The 25,802-nt window shown below is 41.6% G+C and overlaps 1 protein-coding gene across 3 annotated transcripts in view; it reads left to right on the top strand.

The window, feature by feature from the left end:
* Nucleotides 1-24,885, top strand: part of LOC136438211 (phosphorylase b kinase regulatory subunit beta-like) — a 55,236-nt gene extending 30,351 nt beyond the window's left edge. For 2 of the 3 annotated variants that reach the window (XM_066432965.1, XM_066432966.1), the window contains exons 19-32: nucleotides 2,425-2,515; nucleotides 4,169-4,242; nucleotides 5,345-5,456; nucleotides 10,075-10,201; nucleotides 10,981-11,038; nucleotides 11,423-11,513; nucleotides 12,033-12,235; nucleotides 13,914-13,971; nucleotides 15,774-15,909; nucleotides 16,489-16,550; nucleotides 18,441-18,548; nucleotides 20,671-20,745; nucleotides 22,086-22,151; nucleotides 22,876-24,885. In XM_066432965.1, the coding sequence (XP_066289062.1) occupies nucleotides 2,425-2,515; nucleotides 4,169-4,242; nucleotides 5,345-5,456; nucleotides 10,075-10,201; nucleotides 10,981-11,038; nucleotides 11,423-11,513; nucleotides 12,033-12,235; nucleotides 13,914-13,971; nucleotides 15,774-15,909; nucleotides 16,489-16,550; nucleotides 18,441-18,548; nucleotides 20,671-20,745; nucleotides 22,086-22,151; nucleotides 22,876-23,013 (1,399 nt within the window). In that variant the 3' untranslated portion in view covers nucleotides 23,014-24,885. The remainder of the gene's footprint in view (nucleotides 1-2,424; nucleotides 2,516-4,168; nucleotides 4,243-5,344; nucleotides 5,457-10,074; nucleotides 10,202-10,980; nucleotides 11,039-11,422; nucleotides 11,514-12,032; nucleotides 12,236-13,913; nucleotides 13,972-15,773; nucleotides 15,910-16,488; nucleotides 16,551-18,440; nucleotides 18,549-20,670; nucleotides 20,746-22,085; nucleotides 22,152-22,875) is intronic. The other variant, XM_066432967.1, reaches the window with a different exon arrangement.
* The last annotated feature ends 917 nt before the right edge of the window (nucleotides 24,886-25,802 follow it).

Raw genomic sequence — 25,802 nt, 5'->3', positions numbered from 1 at the left:
GTACATTACTACATGTATGGTCCGGCATGTGTTTTCATGTAGTGGCACTATGATCCAGTGGAAGTGCACGCAGTTGTACTTTGGTTTATGTATACTATATTGTTAGACTTAGGTTTCTACCCTGGCTAAATTGGCATTTTAACTTTCCATAGTTTTCTCATTAAGGAATTAAGAAAGAACTGTTACAGTAGTTGTGCTGAATATTGATAGCTGGGCATAAAAGGGTTCTAAAGATGATTTTTGAACCATATGGACAACATCATCAAATTTTATTACCCCTAATATTATTTTTTTCTGAGAGAAAATACAGCACTTTGGTACATACCACTGCAATGAAACTATTTTTTCCATGTGCATAATGATCAATGCTATAAACTCACATTCACACACAATCATCTATTCATTGTCTGCAGTTAGGAGAAAATTAGTAGATATCAAGATATGCAAACCTGAGTTTGGAGCTTTGATCATTATGCACAATCATGGAAAACATCCATTAGTTTCATTGCAGTGGTATGTACCAAAGTGCTGTATTTTCTCTCAGAAAAAAATTATATTAGGGGCAATAATGTTTTATGACATCATCCATATGGTTCAAAATTCATATTTAGAATCCTTTCATGCCCACTTATCAATATTCAGTACAACTACAGTTCTTTCTTAATTCATTAAGGCCACAGCAAGTAAATATTATGGATGACATCCTCTGCAGACTCCAAATTTAGTGCCCCGGCAAGAAAAAACAAGGCAGGGAAAAAACAACAAGATTTCCACTTTTTCAGACTTAAATACCATAAAGCATGCAAGAAGAATTGAAACGATAAACATAGTATTACAACAAACATGTCTTTTATCCCTGTATTCAATAAAACAGTAACTAACACTGAACACAGTAGCTATCATGACTGTCTGCCTGAATTTCTGGCCTCAGAAATCACCCGTCTTTTTATTCTGTCTACAACAGACAGACAGCTAGACAATGGTCTACTCAAACCAATCTGACCCTGTTATCGGATTTGTTAGTACTTCATTTCATTCAAGAAAAAACACACCGGATTACATGTTGTTGATGATAATGGCACAGCAACTACAGAATAATTCCAATCACAAGTTTGGTATGAGAGCTGCACTTTTTCCTCCTGTAAGTTGGTGACGAGGAGCAATCTTATTACAGCTTGCATACACAATAATTGTGCAACATATTTGTACAGATTTTTCGCCATTTCTACATGATTGTGCAATTGACTTTTTACGGCATCTAGAACATGATTGCAATGTAACTGACAGACCTTTGAAACATGTTGCCCCATTTTCTGTATATTGACCATTGCCAAAGGGTACAAAAATTCTTGTTTTTTATTTTGAAATCAGACAAGAATCAATGCGCACGCTGATGCCATCCATAAAATTGACTTGCTGTGGCCTAATGAGAAAACAATGGAAAGTCAAAATGCCAATTTAGCTATGGTTAAGATGTACAAAACTGATTTAGGCAATGGACTTATTCCTCAAAGCAAAGCATGTTCATGCAGGCAAACCTTTTTTTAACAACCACAAAATAAAGAAGAGCCTGCTGTTTTGATATAACAACATTCAGGTACAATGCACTGTTTCCTGATAGTGAGGGACTCAATATTATTGATAATTGTCTGCCAGTACACGTGTGTCATGGAGCAAAGTTTGATGATGCGAATCTCAAACCAGAATAATGAAAACTCCTATATCTTGTACTCCCCCCCCCCCTTATCCCACATTTGAATTGGTTTGTGTCCTACTGTGCTTTATCTCTCTTGGCCGACCCTACCTAACCAGGAACCCTTTAGAATAACAAGTTGACAAAGGTTTTTTTGAGTCCATTTTATACCACTGGACTTCTGGTCTTCTTCTGAAGGCTTAACAAAATATTTCGTGTACTAATTGTTGTTCAGAATACTAATTGTTGTTCAGAAATATATATTAGAATATCAGAATACTAATTGTTGTTGGCATGCTAACCAAATGATCACACATTGGCTAGATTGAAGAACATGTAGCATGTTTGCCTAATAAAAATTGTTATAATGGACAAAATTTAATGTGACAATGCTTGACTAGTAAGAGTTTTACACAATATTTCCTACGCAATATAAAGCACTCGCCAACAAGAGTTTGTTCAGTCGTCTCACCCTTCTCAAGTTGAAATGACCCAAATTGACCCGTTGCTGCCGTCACACTTCCGTTCAGGTCACATGACATAGGCTTTGGGACGTTTTAACTTGAGAAGGGTCATTGAACTGACCAAAAGCTTATTGCTGAGTGCTTTATATTGTGGACAGAAATAATGTTGATTACGGTCTCAGATGAACCTCCATACAAATCTGATGCTTGACTATGATAGTGATGAGAAGGCAGGGGCAGAAGTAGGTTTGTTGTATACTTTGACAGAAGTGGACACATGTCGGAGCTACTGGACATGCTGGCAGCCTTCAAGAGAGGTGAATACGCAGGGGTCAAGATCCGGTTAGGGAACCTTCAGGTGAGACCTTCAAATTCAAGGTCATAGAATGTCACATGCACCAATTGATCTTCTTGGTTCAAGTAATACTATATTTTAAAGTAAAAAAACTTAAATGCAAGAGATCAAGATGAAAAAAGATAATTAGGAAGATGAGTCTGACTATTTTTACTCCCTATATTAGGTTGTGAACTAAGGCACAGATTTTCCTGTGGCTTTCTTGTGACACTCTGATTTTCTTACAGGTATTCCTATGTAGTACTATTTCATCAAATCTGAAAACCAACAAATTAAATGATGTGGCATGGATTCCAGTTAACTTATAAGCCTTTTCAATAGCGACATGCCCCTGGCCTGTTGCGCTGTAAAGTACCGTATGTTGGTCAACAATTTTTCCATTGATTAGATGTATTGATCTAGCCTGGTATCCAAACCTATTGTAACTGCCGAGCCTCTTCCTTCTCTTATGCAAATCTGCATATGAAAATGACGAGACTCGGCAGCTATGAAAGGTTTGGATACCAGGCTATCGTTTTTTCCTTTGGGAAATGCCTTAAATATCTAAATTAGGGCATGAGTTGACCCAGGCATTTTACCTTGGTACATTATGTACTGTAAAACTTGATCAGGTCATGGTCCAGACCTGGACCTGATCTCCTGGACTGGACCTACACCTGAATGAGCTGGACCTGAACCCACGCCTACTGGTACTGTTTAGGCCAGATTTGCTCTGAGAACTGTCTGAGAATTGGAGCTGATTAGTACATTATCGTTGTTGTTCTGCAGACTCTGATGTCCACTGCCTGTGTGGAACACCTGGACTTTATGCTGATTAGTACATTATTATTGTTGTTCTCCAGACTCTGATGTCCACTGCCTGTGTGGAACACCTGGACTTTATGCTGATTAGTACATTATTATTGTTGTTCTCCAGACTCTGATGTCCACTGCCTGTGTGGAACACCTGGACTTTATGCTGATTAGTACATTATTATTGTTGTTCTCCAGACTCTGATGTCCACTGCCTGTGTGGAACACCTGGACTTTATGCTGATTAGTACATTATTATTGTTGTTCTCCAGACTCTGATGTCCACTGCCTGTGTGGAACACCTGGACTTTATGCTGATTAGTACATTATTATTGTTGTTCTCCAGACTCTGATGTCCACTGCCTGTGTGGAACACCTGGACTTTATGCTGATTAGTACATTATCGTTGTTGTTCTGCAGACTCTGATGTCCACTGCCTGTGTGGAACACCTGGACTTTATGCTGATTAGTACATTATTATTGTTGTTCTCCAGACTCTGATGTCCACTGCCTGTGTGGAACACCTGGACTTTATGCTGATTAGTACATTATTATTGTTGTTCTCCAGACTCTGATGTCCACTGCCTGTGTGGAACACCTGGACTTTATGCTGATTAGTACATTATTATTGTTGTTCTCCAGACTCTGATGTCCACTGCCTGTGTGGAACACCTGGACTTTATGCTGATTAGTACATTATTATTGTTGTTCTCCAGACTCTGATGTCCACTGCCTGTGTGGAACACCTGGACTTTATGCTGATTAGTACATTATTATTGTTGTTCTCCAGACTCTGATGTCCACTGCCTGTGTGGAACACCTGGACTTTATGCTGATTAGTACATTATCGTTGTTGTTCTCCAGACTCTGATGTCCACTGCCTGTGTGGAACACCTGGACTTTATGCTGAGTGAGTACATCGACATCGGGCTGGGCAGGTGTGGACAGGCTCCTGTTATTTCACTGGTCATTACTACCATTGATCTGCAAATTCATTTTGAAACAGACATCATTTTAGCTTGTATGCTCTACTGTCTCAACATGCAATTACATGACAAGTCGTTGGATTCTTATGCATTGATGCATTTTCTGTGTGTGTGTGTGTGTGTGTGTGTGTGTGTGTGTGTTTGCAGTACCAGGAACAGTGTGTGATTGTAATTTAGTACCAGGGACAGTGGTTGATGGTAGTTCAGTACCAGGGACAGTGTGTGATGGTAGTTCAGTACCAGGGACAGTGTTTAGTGCCAAGGACAGTGTGTGATGGTAGTTCAGTACCAGGGACAGTGTGTGATGGTAGTTCAGTACCAGGGACAGTGTGTGATGGTATTTCAGTACCAGGGACAGTGTGTGGTGGTAGTTCAGTACCAGGAACGGTATGTGATGGTAGTTCAGTACCAGGGACAGTGTGTGATGGTAGTTCAGTAACAGGAACAGTGTTTGATGGTAGTTCAGTACCAGAAACAGTGTGTTAGGGTAGTTCAGTACCAGGGACAGTGTGTGATGGTAGGTCAGTAACAGGAACAGTGTTTGATGGTAGTTCAGTACCAGAAACAGTGTGTTAGGGTAGTTCAGTACCAGGGACAGTGTGTGATGGTAGTTCAGTACCAGGGACAGTGTGTGGTGGTACTTCAGTACCAGGGACAGTGTGTGATGGTATTTCAGTACCAGGGACAGTGTGTGGTGGTAGTTCAGTGCCAGGGACAGTGTGTGATGGTAGTTCAGTACTAGGGACAGTGTGTGATGGTATTTCAGTACCAGGGACAGTGTGTGATGGTAGTTTAGTACCAGAAACAGTGTGTGAGGGTAGTTCAGTACCAGGGACAGTGTGTGATGGTATTTCAGTACCAGGGACAGTGTGTGATGGTATTTCAGTACCAGGGACAGTGTGTGATGGTAGTTCAGGACCAGGGACAGTGTGCGATGGGAGTTTAGCCCTAGGGACAGTGTGTGATGTTGGTCCGGTTTATGTAATTGTTTATCAAGTAATGCTGTAGAAGTACAGGCATTACTATATCTTCCCTGCATCTCTTCTGTTTGCAGTCTTGAAGTCAAACCCCTGGAAGAGAGGGAAGACAGCAATGTCTTGGACCGTCACACAAGGAAGTCTTCCACCGGGGCATTACATCATGAAGAGGAGGATGTTTTACTGGAGGTGAGTAATCTGTACCTAGTCCCAGCTGTGATGTACAGGAATGTGTTTATCATGAGGAGGAGGATGTTTTACTGGAGGTGAGTGGTCTGTACCTCATCCCAGCTGTGATGTACAGGAATGTGTTTATCATGAGGAGGAGGATGTTTTACTGGAGGTGAGTGGTCTGTACCTCATCCCAGCTGTGATGTACAGGAATGTGTTTATCATGAGGAGGAGGATGTTTTACTGGAGGTGAGTGGTCTGTACCTCATCCCAGCTGTGATGTACAGGAATGTGTTTATCATGAGGAGGAGGATGTTTTACTGGAGGTGAGTGGTCTGTACCTCATCCCAGCTGTGATGTACAGGAATGTGTTTATCATGAGGAGGAGGATGTTTTACTGGAGGTGAGTGGTCTGTACCTCATCCCAGCTGTTATGTACAGGAATGTGTTTATCATGAGGAGGAGGATGTTTTACTGGAGGTGAGTGGTCTGTACCTCATCCCAGCTGTGATGTACAGGAATGTGTTTATCATGAGGAGGAGGATGTTTTACTGGAGGTGAGTGGTCTGTACCTCATCCCAGCTGTGATGTACAGGAATGTGTTTATCATGAAGAGGAGGATGTTTTACTGGAGGTGAGTGGTCTGTACCTCATCCCAGCTGTGATGTACAGGAATGTGTTTATCATGAGGAGGAGGATGTTTTACTGGAGGTGAGTGGTCTGTACCTCATCCCAGCTGTGATGTACAGGAATGTGTTTATCATGAGGAGGAGGATGTTTTACTGGAGGTGAGTGGTCTGTACCTCATCCCAGCTGTGATGTACAGGAATGTGTTTATCATGAGGAGGAGGATGTTTTACTGGAGGTGAGTGGTCTGTACCTCATCCCAGCTGTGATGTACAGGAATGTGTTTATCATGAGGAGGAGGATGTTTTACTGGAGGTGAGTGGTCTGTACCTCATCCCAGCTGTGATGTACAGGAATGTGTACATCATGAGGAGGAGGATGTTTTACTGGAGGTGAGTGGTCTGTACCTCATCCCAGCTGTGATGTACAGGAATGTGTTTATCATGAGGAGGAGGATGTTTTACTGGAGGTGAGTGGTCTGTACCTCATCCCAGCTGTGATGTACAGGAATGTGTTTATCATGAGGAGGAGGATGTTTTACTGGAGGTGAGTGGTCTGTACCTCATCCCAGCTGTGATGTATAGGAATGTGTACATCATGAGGAGGAGGATGTTTTACTGGAGGTGAGTGGTCTGTACCTCATCCCAGCTGTGATGTACAGGAATGTGTACATCATGAGAAGGAGGATGTTTTACTGGAGGTGAGTGGTCTGTACCTCATCCCAGCTGTGATGTACAGGAATGTGTTTATCATGAGGAGGAGGATGTTTTACTGGAGGTGAGTGGTCTGTACCTTATCCCAGCTGTGATGTACAGGAATGTGTACATCATGAGGAGGAGGATGTTTTACTGGAGGTGAGTGGTCTGTACCTCATCCCAGCTGTGATGTACAGGAATGTGTTTATCATGAGGAGGAGGATGTTTTACTGGAGGTGAGTGGTCTGTACCTCATCCCAGCTGTGATGTATAGGAATGTGTACATCATGAGAAGGAGGATGTTTTACTGGAGGTGAGTGGTCTGTACCTCATCCCAGCTGTGATGTATAGGAATGTGTACATCATGAGAAGGAGGATGTTTTACTGGAGGTGAGTGGTCTGTACCTCATCCCAGCTGTGATGTACAGGAATGTGTACATCATGAGGAGGAGGATGTTTTACTGGAGGTGAGTGGTCTGTACCTTATCCCAGCTGTGATGTACAGGAATGTGTACATCATGAGGAGGAGGATGTTTTACTGGAGGTGAGTGGTCTGTACCTCATCCCAGCTGTGATGTACAGGAATGTGTTTATCATGAGGAGGAGGATGTTTTACTGGAGGTGAGTGGTCTGTACCTCATCCCAGCTGTGATGTACAGGAATGTGTTTATCATGAGGAGGAGGATGTTTTACTGGAGGTGAGTGGTCTGTACCTCATCCCAGCTGTGATGTACAGGAATGTGTTTATCATGAGGAGGAGGATGTTTTACTGGAGGTGAGTGGTCTGTACCTTATCCCAGCTGTGATGGACAGGAATGTGCTGCCTACAGTTTCACCTGAAATAAAACCACTTTAGTTTAGCTGCGGGGATGGTTGCATCTCAAGCTTTCAATGTTGAAGGACAAGAAAAATCAACATTTACTTTTATATTTATGCAAATTGAAGAGACTTCTTCTACTAATAAAAGGAGTGTTTTGCTCTACTAGGACTTCAACCCAAAGCTTTGAAATCAGTGAAGATAAATCAGTCAATGTCTTCATTTAGTCTATAAAGCCCTTATAGATAAAATTGTTTTTCAAAGAGGTTGCATTAACTCATGGAGGGGACAGTTCCTTGTCATGTTATTGATAATAACAACTGTTCTTTGCTGCCTGTTGATTCTTGTACAACCGGCAGTCCACATCAGTGAATGTCTGGCTAGCAACCCCTCCCTGTTAAGATATACCCTGGCTCCCTGCTACTGATCATGAAACAGCACTAGGCACTACAAGGGTCTGAACATACAGATGCAGGATGGATGAGTCATGTTTGGGACCACAGTGTGATGTGCAACAGGGGAAGGTGGCAGAAGGACTAGCAAATATTGGCACCTGTTAGATATCCCTTGTTCTGAAGAAAGCCAGTACCTGGTGACTTACCATGCCGATATGTTGTACATGTCAGGACATGAGTGTACCTGGTGACTTACCATGCTGACATGTTGTACATGTCAGGACATGAGTGTACCTGGTGACTTACCATGCTGATATGTTGTACTGTCAGGACATGAGTGTACCTGGTGACTTACCATGCTGACATGTTGTACATGTCAGGACATGAGTGTACCTGGTGACTTACCATGCTGATATGTTGTACTGTCAGGACATGAGTGTACCTGGTGACTTACCATGCCGATATGTTGTACTGTCAGGACATGAGTGTACCTGGTGACTTACCATGCCAATATGTTGTACTGTCAGGACATGAGTGTACCTGGTGACTTACCATGCCGATATGTTGTACTGTCAGGACATGAGTGTACCTGGTGACTTACCATGCCAATATGTTGTACTGTCAGGACATGAGTGTACCTGGTGACTTACCATGCCGATATGTTGTACTGTCAGGACATGAGTGTACCTGATGACTTACCATGCTGATTTGTTGTACATGTCAGGACATGAGTGTACCTGGTGACTTACCATGCTGACATGTTGTACATGTCAGGACATGAGTGTACCTGGTGACTTACCATGCTGATATGTTGTACTGTCAGGACATGAGTGTACCTGGTGACTTACCATGCTGACATGTTGTACATGTCAGGACATGAGTGTACCTGGTGACTTACCATGCTGATATGTTGTACTGTCAGGACATGAGTGTACCTGGTGACTTACCATGCCGATATGTTGTACTGTCAGGACATGAGTGTACCTGGTGACTTACCATGCCAATATGTTGTACTGTCAGGACATGAGTGTACCTGGTGACTTACCATGCTGATATGTTGTACTGTCAGGACATGAGTGTACCTGGTGACTTACCATGCCGATATGTTGTACTGTCAGGACATGAGTGTACCTGATGACTTACCATGCTGATTTGTTGTACTGTCAGGACATGAGTGTACCTGGTGACTTACCATGCTGATATGTTGTACTGTCAGGACATGAGTGTACCTGGTGACTTACCATGCTGATATGTTGTACTGTCAGGACATGAGTGTACCTGGTGACTTACCATGCCGATATGTTGTACTGTCAGGACATGAGTGTACCTGGTGACTTACCATGCTGACATGTTGTACATGTCAGGACATGAATGTACCTGGTGACTTACCATGCCGATATGTTGTACATGTCAGGACATGAGTGTACCTGGTGACTTACCATGCTGACATGTTGTACTGTCAGGACATGAGTGTACCTGGTGACTTACCATGCTGACATGTTGTACTGTCAGGACATGAGTGTACCTGGTGACTTACCATGCCGATATGTTGTACTGTCAGGACATGAGTGTACCTGGTGACTTACCATGCCGATATGTTGTACTGTCAGGACATGAGTGTACCTGGTGACTTACCATGCCAATATGTTGTACTGTCAGGACATGAGTGTACCTGGTGACTTACCATGCTGACATGTTGTACTGTCAGGACATGAGTGTACCTGGTGACTTACCATGCTGACATGTTGTACTGTCAGGACATGAGTGTACCTGGTGACTTACCATGCTGATATGTTGTACTGTCAGGACATGAGTGTACCTGGTGACTTACCATGCTGATATGTTGTACTGTCAGGACATGAGTGTACCTGGTGACTTACCATGCTGACATGTTGTACATGTCAGGACATGAGTGTACCTGGTGACTTACCATGCTGATATGTTGTACTGTCAGGACATGAGTGTACCTGGTGACTTACCATGCTGACATGTTGTACTGTCAGGACATGAGTGTACCTGGTGACTTACCATGCAGATATGTTGTACATGTCAGGACATGAGTGTACCTGATGACTTACCATGCCGATATGTTGTACTGTCAGGACATGAGTGGCTCTCCTACATGGGAGGTAATCCAGCATCTCCAGACCTGCACTAGTCTTAAAGGACAGAGTCTCCTCCTCAGGGTGCTGCTTAAGAGAGAAGGACCCAACTTTATCACTGATGAAGGTGAGACTTTAGTCACAGGAGGAAAGTGAAAGTGATCTTAAACCAGTTGTGCTCAAATGAACTTGTCTTCCACTGGTCGTGACAGAGAAGACAGACCCAGTGTACAGTATTTACAGGTTCATTGTGCCGGGGAAATTCCCCTAGCTCTTTTTGACGAGTACAATAAACAGTGGACCACGGCTTAAGGTTCCGTACTAAGGACTGCGACATTTTCTGGTAGCTTGCATGTTGGGTGAGGAACACAGCTGGGATTTGACTTCTTGGTCCAGAGGCAGGCCTAGGGTGTCACTAACCACTGGACTATGCATGCAACTTGAAACAACTTAGAAAAAAATAAAATCAAAAGACTTGCATTGGACATCCTTAGTCTATGAATCATAGATTAACTATTTTAAGTTCTTTGTCAGTCAAAGGGAATTTTATTTGGTTTCCTTTGGCCTTTGTTGGATGAAACACAAGTTTTAGTGGATTTGTACCAGTTTAAAGTAATTTTTTGTCCAGCATACCAGTCCAGTACGTACTGGCACACACACACCACACAACCTTACATACACATGAAGTTGCTTTGATAGATCATGCAAGACAAGTGTTTGGTTAATCCATACAAAGTCAAACAATGGACAATCTAACTGGAAATTTGGACCATGTACATGTACTGAACTAAGGCAAGAGTGCTAAAGTGTAACTAACACCACCACTCCCCTCACCCCTACCCCCGGATGAACAATGTACTACATGCACTAATTCAGCACTAATGCTGTTTCTGTCTGTTTGCACAGGCACTATTGTGGACAGGCTGGAGAGGCTGTGTAGGAAGGCTGGAGATATGAAATATTGGTGAGTCATTATCAAATGTTTATTGTCAACACAAATTTTTAAATTTGTACCGTATTTACAGAGAGGTAAATAGATTAATCTTGACCAAGGGTTTGTTTCTTTTCTTAAAACAAAAGAACAAGGTTGATGCCAAAAGTCTTTTTCAAATACGGCGGGTACGCTGTTGTACAATATTTCTAAGAAAGCTGTGACAGAACACTGAAAAGGAGCTAAGACAGTCTCTAAGACAGCTGATGTAATATCAACGTAATATTTTTCTTTGTTGAGATATATGCAGTAGGTAGGTTTTGACTTCCAATGCAAAGTTACTGTACATGTTTGATTTTCAGTGTGCCTGAATGCCTGGTTGCTGAATTGTTTGTGTTTGTGGTTTGTCCGTGACAGGTCGGTGGTGCGGCTGACAGCCAGCCTGTGTGGGAAGCTGGTGGACAGTCTGGCACCTTCCATCACTAATGTACTGGTGCGGGGGAAACAGGTGGGCCGCCATCACGTTGGGTCCCTTAAGACCACAACATTTCTTTAAAAAAGTGTGTTAATTTAAAGCAATCCACTAATTCAGTATCAGAAATCCCTGAGCACTTCATATATCTATGGCACTTTGGGCAGACTGCGAATCATCTGAACTTGTCTGCCGATCTTGGATAGGTGCACAAATTTGCCTTCAAATGATGATATATCATCGATACCATATAGAAGCAAAGATATTGGTTATAATCCAATAGACGACATATGGATTATAACCAATATCTTCAAGTTGAAGATATTGGTTATAATCCATATGTCGTCTATTCAATTTGAAAGCTATTCAACCTGCACTGACATATAAACTGATGTTAAATATCACATTGATTGATGTGAAATTTGGTAGTCTAAGAGCTCTATTCAGCCCCGTGTGTATTCCAGGCCTTTTCGGAAAATGTCTTGCCTTGTGGTGATGGAACAAGTGTGTATGACAAGGATGACATGACAGATGTGTTCCTGACCTGTTCTGCAGGTGACTCTGGGTGTGTTTGGTCATGAGGAGGAGGTGATCTCCAACCCGCTGTCTCCAGGAGAGATAAAGAACATCGTGTACAGTAAGTGTATGCCGCACGACGAGCGGGAGGCTGTTCTACAGCAGGAGATGATCATCTACATCGGCAACATCATCTCAACAACACCCGAACTCTTCGACGGCATTCTGAAAATAAGAGCTGGGTACGTCACTTTGAGGCCATGCCAATTTATTTTTTTGGTTCTTGGACATTTCTAGTCGGAAAAAAAAAGTTCAAAACACCCTCCAGATTAATTTTGGACTTTCTATTGCACTTTGGACTGATGCTTGTAGCCTTTGACAGCATATACTTACAGAGTTGATATTTTGTGAACAACTTCCTTGCCACTTAATAGATCATAATGACTCCCAGCGGGGGTCGTCACGCGTCGTTGAAAATCGAAAAATCTTCAGCTTTTCCTGAAAATCTTCATTGACAAGTGGTCTTGAGACTAGTTTAGCTCACCGTATCTTCCCTTGATCATGACAGAGAAGACAGATGCTATACTCAGTATTTACATGTTTATTGTACCGGGGACATTACCCTAGTTCTTTTCAACATGTGAAACAATGAACAGTGAACCACAACTTTACATCCTGTTCTGGAGACTGACCCTTCCCAGTAGTGTGCATGTCAGGTGAGGGACAACAGCCAGGATTGAACCTTCTGACCGCTTGGTCCAAAGACATAGTTGCTAACTATTGGACAATATAAGCCATTTCATGGATCCCTGTCCATGCTGAGAAGTTTGCATCCTCCTACGCAGTGCCACCCAACGTTCCACTTATTCTGTGTGGGATCTCTGCTGAAATGGGCGCGGCCACTAACCAGCTCTCAGCCAATCAGAGAGTTACCTAACAGTTGCCTTCAGGTGCCAAGTAAGGCAAGCTCATTAATATTCCTAACCAATATGCCCAGCATACTCCGTTGGACCAGGGAGGTTCAACAGTCCTTTCTGCTTCCAAACTTGTTTATCAGGTACTGAATGTAAGGTCTGTCGAATCTAAGGTCTGTTGGTTCTGTGGGTAGAGGGCAACCACAGCATCACCAATAACATACAAACTATTTACCTCTCTCAAAACAAAAAGGTTGTACACTGCACACAATTTGCTAGTCCGCCATATTGGAAATTTTGTAATTTGACAGCTGATTGTCTTGTGCAAAATGAGGCAAGCACTAAGTACAATCATGTAGTCCACTGGGTGGCACTGTGTAGGAGAATGGGCAATACAGAAAACTCTTGGTATTACAGGGGCAAACAGAATCATTACCATGACAACATACACACAGTACACATGGGCTGCATCCCCAGCACTATCCACAACTAGTCTGGTATCCATGAAACTGTCCTTTAAAACAGGATTGGGAGGAAAATTTGCATCATTCCATCATGCTCCCTGCAAGAGACTTTATATGCACCAATTTCCTTTGGACTCTTGTTTACTCTATTTCCATGTTGATATTACAGTTCAGCATGTTTTTCAATCCAAAAACTAACAAATTACATTGGTGTAGCCTATTTTTTGTTTAGAACAATAGCAATATCAGCAGTATATGCATATCCTATCTATTCCTTAAGATTCTTTTTGTTTCCTAGTACTAGTTTTTATGTATTCTGTAAAACTTTATCTGTGGTACGCCTGATGGCGGGTATACCGGCTATAGTATATACTAGATACAGATATTTCTTGGGCTTTGCTCCCGTTTCCTCATTTTTGGGTATCATTATTCAGTATCGTCCTTTTGTTGGGAAGAGAACTTGTCACATGATATCATGTTTAGTCTGTTATATTGCAAATTGTAGAGTCAGCTCAGGTAGACTTCTCTTTTCTGTCCTTCAGCTGGTTCATCCAGGCAATGAAGAACGAACTGAAGGCTTCCAGCGAAGGGAACCAACAGGTAACGTTTGTTTTTGTTTGTTTGTATATTGCATACCCGGTAAACTGCCTCATGGTGTAAAACACCAGGTTTGTACTGAAGATCTAGAGCACAAGCCACATATCCAGACAAAGTTTTTTATCCATTCACACAAGGAAGGACCCCTTTTTTTCGATAAGTGTGGTGGGATCTTAAGCATGCTTGAGGTGTGGCTCCCCTTAAAAATACACGACCTCTATTTTAAGTCCTATCTGAGGGACGTCCCTAACCGAAGCTATCAGTAGTTACTCATCTTCACCTGAGTGAAGTGAGGAAATTCAGGTTCTGTCAGGAATTGACACTCTGGAAGTACAGGAACAATTTGTTGAAACATACTGCTTCTCTGCTTGGCACTCAGCACTTATGGGAAAGGGTTTGGTAGTCGAATCAGGAGAAGCAACACTGATGTGCAGCACAGAAGAAGAATGGATCCGGAGAAAAGAACTGAGTCTGAGCCTATCTGGCAGACACAGTCATTCTCATCTTAGGACTGTTTGGCCCTAACCAATGGTGTAGGGCTGATGTCTATTAGGAATTTACCATGGTCATTATTGACTATATGTAGTAGTTGCGTCGTGTGGTGTAATGGTTAGAACATTCGGCTGTCAAACAAGAAACCCGGGTTCAATCCCGGGCTCCCTCCAGATATGTCTGGACATGCGCCCCGACATTGTGCCCTTGGGAAGCCCTTGGGAAAGGCACTTAACACGACTTCCCCCCACTTCCCCCACCCACTGCAGGACGAAAGGACAATGCCCAAAATAGATGACTTCATATGAAAGATTGTGGCATTAGGCATCCACCTCTTTCCATCTCTGCTCTGCTGCAGATATGTAGGTCTCAAAATGAGAACAACAACCAGCAGCACACCAGACCATAGTGTGCTGAGTGGTGCCCACAGTCTTTGATTTGTATCTCAGGATGCACAGATTATTTGGCCGACTTAAAGGACATAGACGATACAGACTTAGTTGATTGCTGAATGCCCCAACTCACAGTAAACTGAATCACTGAGCCTTACTGTATGCTTCAGTGAACAAAGTCAAAATAACATATACACTGAACAAAAGTACTTGGTGATAGCCCCTTTCCACTGAGGCAGCGTCCATTGAGTGACCAAAAGTCATTGATAAAGAATACTTAGTTGAATTTGAACCACAAAAACTTCTTTGGTCATGATATATATAGGGGGTATTTTGCTCACAAACTGTCTACATGTAGGTCGTCTTGTTATAAATAATAGTAGGTATTTCACTTCCTCACTTGCAAAAAATACAGAGAAAAGCATCTTATTTGTATTGTAAATCAGTCAGCGGACATTATTATCCAACACCTGCTTTCCGGGTTCGGGGAATGTCGTTCGAACACGTTCTATTATTTACAGACATGCGGGATGACATCAACAATTTGTGAGCAGATTACCCCCTGTGATGTAAGCAGTTTGTATGGTACATATTCATCTATTGTATTTTTTGTTGTCTATAAATCATACGTATACATCATATAGATAATAGTCAATTCATACAATCCTGGTTGCTCAATGGTCTCCGTCCAATGAAAAGGGAGCCTTAGTGGAATAAAAGAAGCGTACATCTGGGACACAAACTATCACTAAACAGAGACGGTAGGCTGTAACATCACAATGTGATTGGGTCATGTACGCCATGGTCATTTCTGAGCGTGAGGAAGGCTGCAGTGTGTCATGTATTTTATCTAAGTTCAGCTGTCTACTATATGAGATGAGGTTTGGTGATGATGAGACCTGTACCCTGTTCCGTCTCCAGGACATCCACGGCCTGTCTCCCAGCGCCATCAAACAGCTGCTCCTCACCGTGCTGACTCAGAAGAGGGAAGACTGGCTGCACCGGCGCCAGCTGGACGGGGCCCTGGGCAGGACACCCAAGGACTTCTACGACAAAGGTATTGGAGACCAGTTCATGTATATTAATCTTAGCTAACAATTAGTATTTCCTCTATAGTATAGTACAGAGAAAACAGACAGAAATGAAAAGGGAGACAATAGCCCAGGACCTGTCCCAACTGTGGCCCGGACTGCCAGGCCAGGATAGGATTGGCAAGTCCACGGCCATGAAACCATCCTCCCTTGTGATGGAAGGATGCCTACTACTAAGTACATATCATAATACAGCTGTGGTTTTTCTGGTTGTTTTTTTTAGAAAATTAGAGTATGAGGGCAATGGCAAGGTGGAATGTGTAGGAAAGTTGATGTGAAAATGGAGCATCATGTGGGAGGATATTATAGTCAGAGAAGTGACAAATAAAGACTGTGGCCTCCTATGGCATGGTCATTGGTATGTAAGAGAATTCATGCTGAATATATGAGGGCATAGTGCAACTTATCCTCCTGATCATTATATACTCACTACAGATTGTTCCTACTTTTTCTCATTGTAATCAGATGTCTTTATTGATGTGTGATTGTTGCTGCAGTACTGATGTTTGTTTTTTTGTTTGTTTTTTTGTTTGTCCTGTACTCAGTTTGGCAGATCCTGGAGCGCAGCCCCGCTGGTTTCACCGTCTCAGGCTTCCACCTGCCCCAGGTGTGTGTGTGATGTATCTGACTTGGCTCCTCCGAACCACCCTGTTATATCAGTCCCAGCTCCAGGTGTGTGTGTAATGTATCTGACTTGGCTCCTCCGAACCACCCTGTTATATCAGTTCCAGCTCCAGGTGTGTGTGTGATGTATCTGACTTGGCTCCTCCGAACCACCCTGTTATATCAGTCCCAGCTCCAGGTGTGTGTGTGATGTATCTGACTTGGCTCCTCCGAACCACCCTGTTATATCAGTCCCAGCTCCAGGTGTGTGTGTGATGTATCTGACTTGGCTCCTCCTAGCCACCCTGTTATATCAGTCCCAGCTCCAGGTGTGTGTGTGATGTATCTGACTTGGCTCCTCCGAACCACCCTGTTATATCAGTCCCAGCTCCAGGTGTGTGTGTGATGTATCTGACTTGGCTCCTCCGAACCACCCTGTTATATCAGTCCCAGCTCCAGGTGTGTGTGTGATGTATCTGACTTGGCTCCTCCGAACCACCCTGTTATATCAGTCCCAGCTCCAGGTGTGTGTGTGATGTATCTGACTTGGCTCCTCCGAACCACCCTGTTATATCAGTCCCAGCTCCAGGTGTGTGTGTGATGTATCTGACTTGGCTCCTCCTAGCCACCCTGTTATATCAGTCCCAGCTCCAGGTGGGCCGGCTGCTGATCTGGGCCACAAAATAAGTAAATTAAAGTCATCTCAACCAGGTTTAGTTCACTGAAGAGCTGGTCATGACAGAAAAGACAGATGCTATGTACAATATACACAGGACTGGTGCATTGTAGCGGGTAAATTCCTCTGCCTTTTTTTGACAAGTACAGTGTACAGTGGACCATTGCTTTTCGTCCCGTCCTATAAAGACTGCAACCCTTACCAGTATCAAGGATTCAAAGTCCCTTCCTTGGTCCAGAGGTAGAGTCACTAACCACAGGACTATATAATGCACGCCACAGCGGGCCTATGATTATCCAAAAGAAATGCTATTATGATCAAATGAAGTCATGAGTCATTTAAAATGCTATGTATATCATAACTGATATCATGATACAAGTTCCACGGCCTCATACCTTTGCTAAATGATTTTAACATTTTTGACTGATGTATCATGAGTGTTTCTCATTTATCATTCAAATAAGGTCATCATTTGCTTAGATTATATCAGTTGATCATCTTCTCTACCCAAAGAGCAGACAGTGTTATCTTAACAAAGAAGGCTAGCATTAGGCTCTCATTTGCATAATCTCTATTCAATCATGTTCACCTACACATAACTTCCAAATGCCACAAGTATGAAATTCCAAATTTATCAATATTTAATTATAGAATTTTCTCATTAATTATGCAGATTAGGTTTTCATTTCAACTTTTATCTATCAATGTCCCTGTATTTCTCAGTTACATATGTTACATTTTTTGATAGTCCTGTCATGGAATGCAATGGATTATGAAAATTGCCATTAATTATGCAAACAAGATTCTGATTTGCATAATTACTGTTTCATTATATCAAGCATCACTTAATAAGCTATCCACATTATCAAAAAGAAGTTGTTTACAGTTTCTATCTACATGTATCCCTTTGTAGAGCCCCTGGGGACAGGCCCTGTCAGCAGGGGAATATTTGTCAAGTGTGTCAACTGACAGATGTTAGGTGCCACATGTTAGAGAGTCTCATCATGCACTATAGCAGATTTATAGACTTTACTCATTGATAATGCTGGGGAGGCCGTGGGAATTCGGTTAATGGAGAATGTAGGTAGTTGTTGACACATCCTTATGAAAACTACTAGTAGTTAAGCTTAAGAGCTGAACATGTGCTTTGAAGGTATTCTGCAATTGGAGATACTCTAAAAGCAAGAAAATCAAGAAATTCTTACTTTTTTGTTGTAGCAACCTACCTTGTCGGACATGACACTCTCAGAGATGAACTTTGCACTGTTGGTGGAGAGGATGCTGGGAAGGATTGCCCAGCCGGAGTATCGTCAGGTCATGGTGGAGGTATGAACAGGTTACTGAGTATCAGCCAAGAGCTCTCTCTGGCATTGTGGTTTTTGTTCCTGAATGCAATTTAGCTATTGAAAAAAACTCCAAATTCATCTACCTCCCAAATATCACAAACTTCTGACTATTGACCATTGCAACGTTAAAGCCATACACAACCCCAGAGGAGTTGTTCTGGTGCTGCTAATGATATTTTTCTGAAAGTTGCAGCAGTTGTATTACACAGCATCAATATTGATAACCCCCCGAGTAACCTTCAGATAAAGTACAGCCAGGTGTAACATGATTGTTATATCGTGAACAACCATTGGACAAACTTCGAATTGGTAGCTCTGAAAAAACCTTGGGTTGAGCTTAAAAATTACCTTTTGCTACATGTATGTGTTTCTGGATATTTGTTTGTCAACTTATAGCCTAGTTAGTAATATTTTCCACTTGCTTTGGGTCAAAAATGAACTTTGATTTTTGTCAATCATCCCATTGAAACCCATACTTAAGACTTGGAAAAAAAGGCCCTCACAAAAATGGGGCGCTCTTAGAAAAGCTAGGTCCGATGTTGAAAATAATGTTTGTAGCATTTGTGTGAATAGTTGTTCATCAAGTTCCACCCTTAGCGACTTAATTCTTCTATTGTGTTGACCCAAAAATTGACCTGGAAAAAATCAGCAATTATCCCATAGAAACCAATACTTAGGGATGATTCCCATCATGCATCACACCCAATGGGTCTATATGAAGGGGCACTTCTCAATTCCTGGATACTTATAAATGGTTCATTTATCTGTCCAGTTGCAATTGATTCTTACAAATTTGGTTGATTTTGTATTCATAGAGATGAAATCTTTTAGAAAATAATAGTCCTCTGGACTTGAATGTGTATCTCTTGAAGGTCTCATTCATGAGTTTTTTCGCCCCTTAGGCTTACATGTTATAATACATGTAACATGGGCACGTTTGTAATGAAGCTTTAGGAAATGCATCAAGGTCATTCATTCTATGTTGAGAACATTTACCCTAGATCATGTGAAATAAATTCCAACAATTTCACTATATACAATCTCTGTTTGTAGCAATTATAAACTGCCCTAGCCTTAGCTACACCCCAAAAAAGGCACTTTCCAGCTGTAAGCACTCGACCGCATCACCCGAAATGCAGAGCTGTGCACGTCTGACCTCGCGCGCGGCTGCCGAACTTTACCTGCTACTTTCTTCAGTTACAAACAAGCTTTCATCAGTTTGATGCTTGAGATCAGCTAGGCTAGGTTAAAGGGAATGTACAACTATAAACACACGTTCATGCAGTTGTTTATTTTTGGGTACGGATTCTTCGGAGTATATACGTGGAGTAACACATGAATGAGACCTTAAGGTGAAGACATTCAAAAGGTGGGGTCGTGTGGCACAACGGCAGAGCGTTCGACTCAGAACCAAGAGGTCCCGAGTTCGAATCCTGTCATGTCACCGATCTTGTGCCCTTGGGAAAGGCACTTTACATGACTTTCCTCACTCCACCCAGTTGTAAATGGGTACCTGACTTCGGTTGGGGAAAGTCGTATTGAGGTCACCTGGTGGCGCCGAATGGCAGCCGCCCAGACCCTTGTGACAGTTCCACAAAATGCAAGTGTAGATAAGATATTATATATGTTGTGTATTGTGTGAAACCTGTAATACCATGACCATTACCAATAAAAAAAACCTTTTTAAAAAATGTGTAAGAGAATTAGAATTTGCTTATTAGATATGCCCCTTAAGACCCCCTTACATGTAGATTCGTCTTGTCTTCGTCGCTCAGCATAGAACTTAACTCTGTCAAACTGTGGGAACAGAAACAAAGTTAGAGGTGGAGAGAGTCCTGCTGTGGACCAAAAGACACTCACAGCTGGGCACTTAATTAACTTATTAGTGTTGAGATATCTGAAATCACAATTATGGTAAAATAAACATTTTCCAAGAATGAACAGAACCCATTGTTCCTGTGTTGGCATAACTAGATGTCAAGGTTCAGGCTTCTAACAGACTTTAAACATTCCTGTCATATTTCTTACTTTGATTGATGTTAGATTAAAAAGTGTAGTTAAACTTGCAGATTAAAGCTGACTTTCTCCCTGTGCTGTTGTAGATGCTGATGGTTCTGTCCACGATCCTGTACCGGAATCCCGAGTTGGAGTTTCAGGGCTGTGTGGAGCTGGACAAGGTAAGCTGACAACGGTTGCTCCTCATAGTGCCAAAATGTAGAGTTCTTAGATGTACCACGTGTTTGTTTGCTTGTTTGTTTTATATAATTAACTGGCCTCAAGGCATAACACCCCAGTATTGTGCAATAGACCAGACTGCAACAGCTGTTAATTTATCTACAGATACTTTCTTTAATTTATCCAAATGACCTGTCACTTGATGTATTGGGCATGTGAACATGAGTCATTTTCCCATTTTGATTTTAGGATATGACCCTTTAAAATTTTTCTCGTTAGCTTCTTATTATTGTTATTATATGAAAGCCAAACGACCTGAAATTTGTCATGAGCATTTGTGCATCAGCCCATTGTCAAACATTTGGGTTATACCACTTTGAAGCTATTAAAATCATAGGAGTTTTCACCACAGAATGCAATGTATTTTTATTGAGATTCCTGCATCTTTCTGTAAATGTCAGATAACCTGAAATTCGATGTGGGTGTGCCTTTAACATATATGTATTGTTTATGTAAGTTGGGACATAGCCCTTTCAGAATACTTATTTGGAGTTTCTCAACTATTTTCACACAAAAAAGTAGAGTTTTGTTTCCTACTTTATTCTGTAAAAGTCAAATGACCTGAAATGAGGTCAAAAGACCTGAAGCCAAGTACATTGTAGTTCTTAACACAAGCAAAGATATTAGCAATATTGTAAACATGTGAACCACTTCCCTTGTCAGGACATACATTGTACAGAAGGACGGTACATGAAGGAGGACAGAAAATGTGATGTGGGGAGAAAAGAGCAGACTTGAACTTTAAATTTTTTCATTAGCCACAAAAAGGTCATCAAAGGGCATTTGACAAATCAACTTTGTAACAAAAGACAAAAATCCAACTAAGATAAAAGAAGGAAGTAGAATGACTTACCCTACACTACGGTAGTGTAATACCAAAAGGGGAATCAAGTCAAATTAACGTCCTGTCATGCCTTCCTAGTAATCACAATGAAAGATGACAGAAAACACTGGAAACAATTATAAGATTGACAGATCCATGCTGTTAAATAACAATAGTGTGAATAAAACTTATTTATTCAACACAAACAACTACCAAAAGGTATTCTATCTTGTAGTACGGCTGTTTGAAAGTGGGAACTGATGATCTTGCTGGATTTCAGTGCTGGGAGAGAGTTCCACAATACTGCTCCAGAAAAGATCTCTTTTTGTTCTATAGATCACTTGTAGTCCACATTGTTGTGACAGGATGTGTTATAGACAAGTTCATCTTAACAAACTTAGACATATTTGTTATTGAATAGTTCTTGACCCCGTTTTTCTATTGCGTTTTTTATCTTAGTTGGTCCAGGAATCCTTTCAATACTTCCAACAGGACCAGAGTCAAAGTCACGGTCAGGAAAAACAGGTGAGCTGAGATACACATGTATGTACTTGTCTGGACGGTCCTGGTCATGTCCTGATAAGGTCTGAATTTGTAGTGTATTAACAGAATGTTAACCAGTTTCTAGACCAATCCTTATGATTATTAGGACGTTAATGGATGAACATACATGTACCATTGATTCTCTATGCTTGTATCTTCTAGGAAAATGATTAGCTTTCATGTGGGCCTTTTTTATTTTCGTTTGACAAAGAAATTTGATGCTTCTCTGCTATAGATCTTAATTACTTTGAACTATTGTGAAATTCTTGCTGAAAACACATTTTGAAAAAAGATGTGCGCGATATGAATCACCAGGACGTTAATCAGGTAAACATTGCCGCATTAAAACTGCCACTGTACTTGATGGTTGATTCATACAGTTCTTCATACAGGACTGCCTTTGTTACTTTGATTGTGATGCCAACGGTCACTCACATAATTCTGCCGGGTACTCTAAAACTGCCACATTAAAAAACGTGAAGTTCAAGAGATCTACTAAGTACAGCATCAGTAATCCCCCAAGGTATGCACACTTCGAGCCTGACACTTCAGATATTCATCTGTTCAAGACATTTTTCACTCAAATATCATTGAATTTTTTATACGGCAATTTTAGGGTACCTGGCAGAATTAAGAGAGTCAACTTGACATTATAGCAAACATGCATGACTGGCAACACCAGTAGTTTATTCTCATCCTATTTCAGGACGACATGACCGCATTTTTCAACACGCCTGCGGGAGTGCAGCACGGAACAACCTCATACCTGGCAAAGGCAGCGGTCAACAGGCTGCTACAGGGGAATGTCAACATCGATCAGAATGAACCCTGTACTGTTAGTTAGACACATCAACAGCAGACAGGACAAACCCTGTACTGTTAGTTAGACACATCAACAGCAGACAGGACAAACCCTGTACTGTTAGTTAGACACATCAACAGCAGACAGGACAAACCCTGTACTGTTAGTTAGACACATCAACAGCAGACAGGACAAACCCTGTACTGTTAGTTAGACACATCAACAGCAGACAGGACAAACCCATTATAGATGTTATTGATTGAGTTGGCAATAATTGTGATTAGATAAGAAAGCAGATTTATTCTGCAATGAAGACAAGATGTGCCCCAACTTGTATACATGATACAAATGTCGTTTATCATGTCTATGTACATGTAGCTGCTGCAGACAACATGTCATACATGTAGCCATGTAAGCCAGCAAATGTGGTTGACAACATGTAGGGAGTGTTTTCCATGTCCTTTGCTGCAAATACAGGAGACTCTAATAGTGTGATGTACAGGTGAATCTGGTGGTTTTGTCAGAATTAGAAGTCAATACTGACAAATGTACTGCATACTGCATGTGTCTCCCTTGTAAAACAAAATATGAAACTTTGAATCTCCAGTTCTTTGTGTGATTACTAAACAGTTGACCCTAACTCTTGGAAATTGCTCACATTGATCATGTGTGGCAGTAAAACTGGCAGAGTTGATGTTCTAGTGGCTGATACTTCTTTTATCTGGACCTGTACTTGGCACTACCTGCAATGAGGTACTATTAGGTTGTAAATCCGTTTAAGTTCACAACACTTAAATTCTGTGGCACAGTGAAAATCAAGAGTCCGCTGTGTCTGAGTTTGTGGTTGAAACAGCCTTGTTTGCTGTGTGATGATGTCTCGGTGAGAGGTGACACCACGGAAACTGATACCACGAGGATATTTCACCATTTATAGTATGTAGCTCTTGGGAGTGGGAACAGGCATTCTCCCTACAGTATTTGATAAAAGGATTTGGGTGAAGCAATATGTCTAACTACATTTTGTAATAGAAAAACTTGTTCTGATAATTTTGTTTGTGACTGTGAGTACATTGATGGAAAACAAACACATAGTATACATGTAATCAATGATGGAAAGATAAAACCTGGACTCATTCCTGACTTTAAAGCATGTTGAATTCTTCAGCATGAATTGTATATGTTATGTATACTAGTATATATCTTAACAGATTGCCTGTACATGTATGTTACCTGTGAAAAATACAGAATGTGTATGGCCTGTGCTATTAGTATTTCACAAGGGAAATGCATGTACGAGTCTGATGCATGGTTTCCAATAGAGTGCTTGAAATGATCAGTATATCAAAGACCTTGGTGAAGGAAATATTCCCCGTGTACGGTGAACTGTGAGCATTTTGACACCTGTTACTAAACGGGTATTCACAAGACCTTGCAGGTTTATGCATTGATTGCAAGTGTTTAAAACGAGGCTGAATAGGTAGCAATGGATGGCAGAAAGGTCCTTGTAGAGGATAGCATGTATTTATCAGGAAAAGGAGTAACTTGAATGATTGACATTATTGATCTTTGTAAGAATGAGGGTGACCCGAAAAGAGGGATTAAAGTAACGTAGTCAAAGGCGGTTTAGAAAGTACATACATACTAACATTGGTGGCGCATAGTGTTTGGCCAAGAACCCAGAGGTCTTGGGTTCAAATCCGGGAGCCCCTAATTTGCCTCGTTGACGTTGTACCCTTGGGCACTTCACCCAGGTGAAAATTAGTAGCTTTGGTTATAGACGTCCCTCGGATTGGACGTTAAATGGAGGTCCCGTATTTGAGGAGAACCACAAAAAAACATGTACACCACGCTTATAGAAAAGAGTAGGGGTCCTTCTCAGTGTAAGTGGATCAAATAAATCTGTCCGGACATGAAGCTTGTACTCTTCAGTTCAAACCTGGTGTGCTATGCCTTCAGGCGGTTTACCGGGTATGCAATATAAACAAAAAAAGCAATTCTTCACTCATACTGGCCTCAGCAAATAAATGGTACCTTCCAATTTTACCAGGTGCGCTCCAAGTAGAGGTTAGATGGGAAGATTGTGACCTGATTTCCCCGTTTTGTGACAACCTGGGCAAGCGGCCAGACAGCTCAAGCTGTAGGCAGATGGTGCTTTACTAAAATGTGAACCAGCATCGTAGATGTTTGCAAACATTTTTACCACAAAAAAATCGCAAGAAAATCTGAAAGGAAGGAGTAAATGCCATTTCCTGCCGTTGCGTCCCTTTGCCGCCTGTTGGGCCCTTCCCCGTCCTTTTTGATGGCACCAGGAGGCAGAGTGGTTCAATCCGATCTTTTTTGACAAACGCCTTTCGCCTTTACATCTCCCCATTATATCAGTCTGAATGAAAACGCCACAAACGGTTGAGATTTTGACAGATAATAGTTCACTAGTCTACCACAGTTTTGAACTGTCACGAATTGTATTTGCCACCATGGATGAACTTTCACTCTGGTCCCATTTTGTAAATATTCTGAACCTTACTAATTATTATTACTTTCCCAATATTTCTGTATATTCACCATAATCCCACCAATCACGCCTTTAAGACAACAACTTTTCGGATAAATATGCCCATAACAAAAATATGATAATAGTATGATACCACTACAAGCATAGTGCCATAGAAAAGCATAGTGCCATAGAAAAGCAACTATAACCAGAGATATTGTTGGAGTATTTATATATATTTGCACAAGGTAGGAGAGGGCTCGGAGCAGGAAGAGAAAGTAGCCAGAGGTGGGGCACTGCTGGCCCAAGAGAAAGGAGAGACATGATCCAGAAAGAAGTT

This window comes from Branchiostoma lanceolatum, chromosome 7, assembly GCF_035083965.1.
Source record: "Branchiostoma lanceolatum isolate klBraLanc5 chromosome 7, klBraLanc5.hap2, whole genome shotgun sequence".
Lineage (NCBI taxonomy): Eukaryota > Metazoa > Chordata > Leptocardii > Amphioxiformes > Branchiostomatidae > Branchiostoma > Branchiostoma lanceolatum.
The sequence above is the reverse complement of the archived record's forward strand: the minus strand, read 5'-3'. Positions and strand labels throughout refer to the sequence as shown.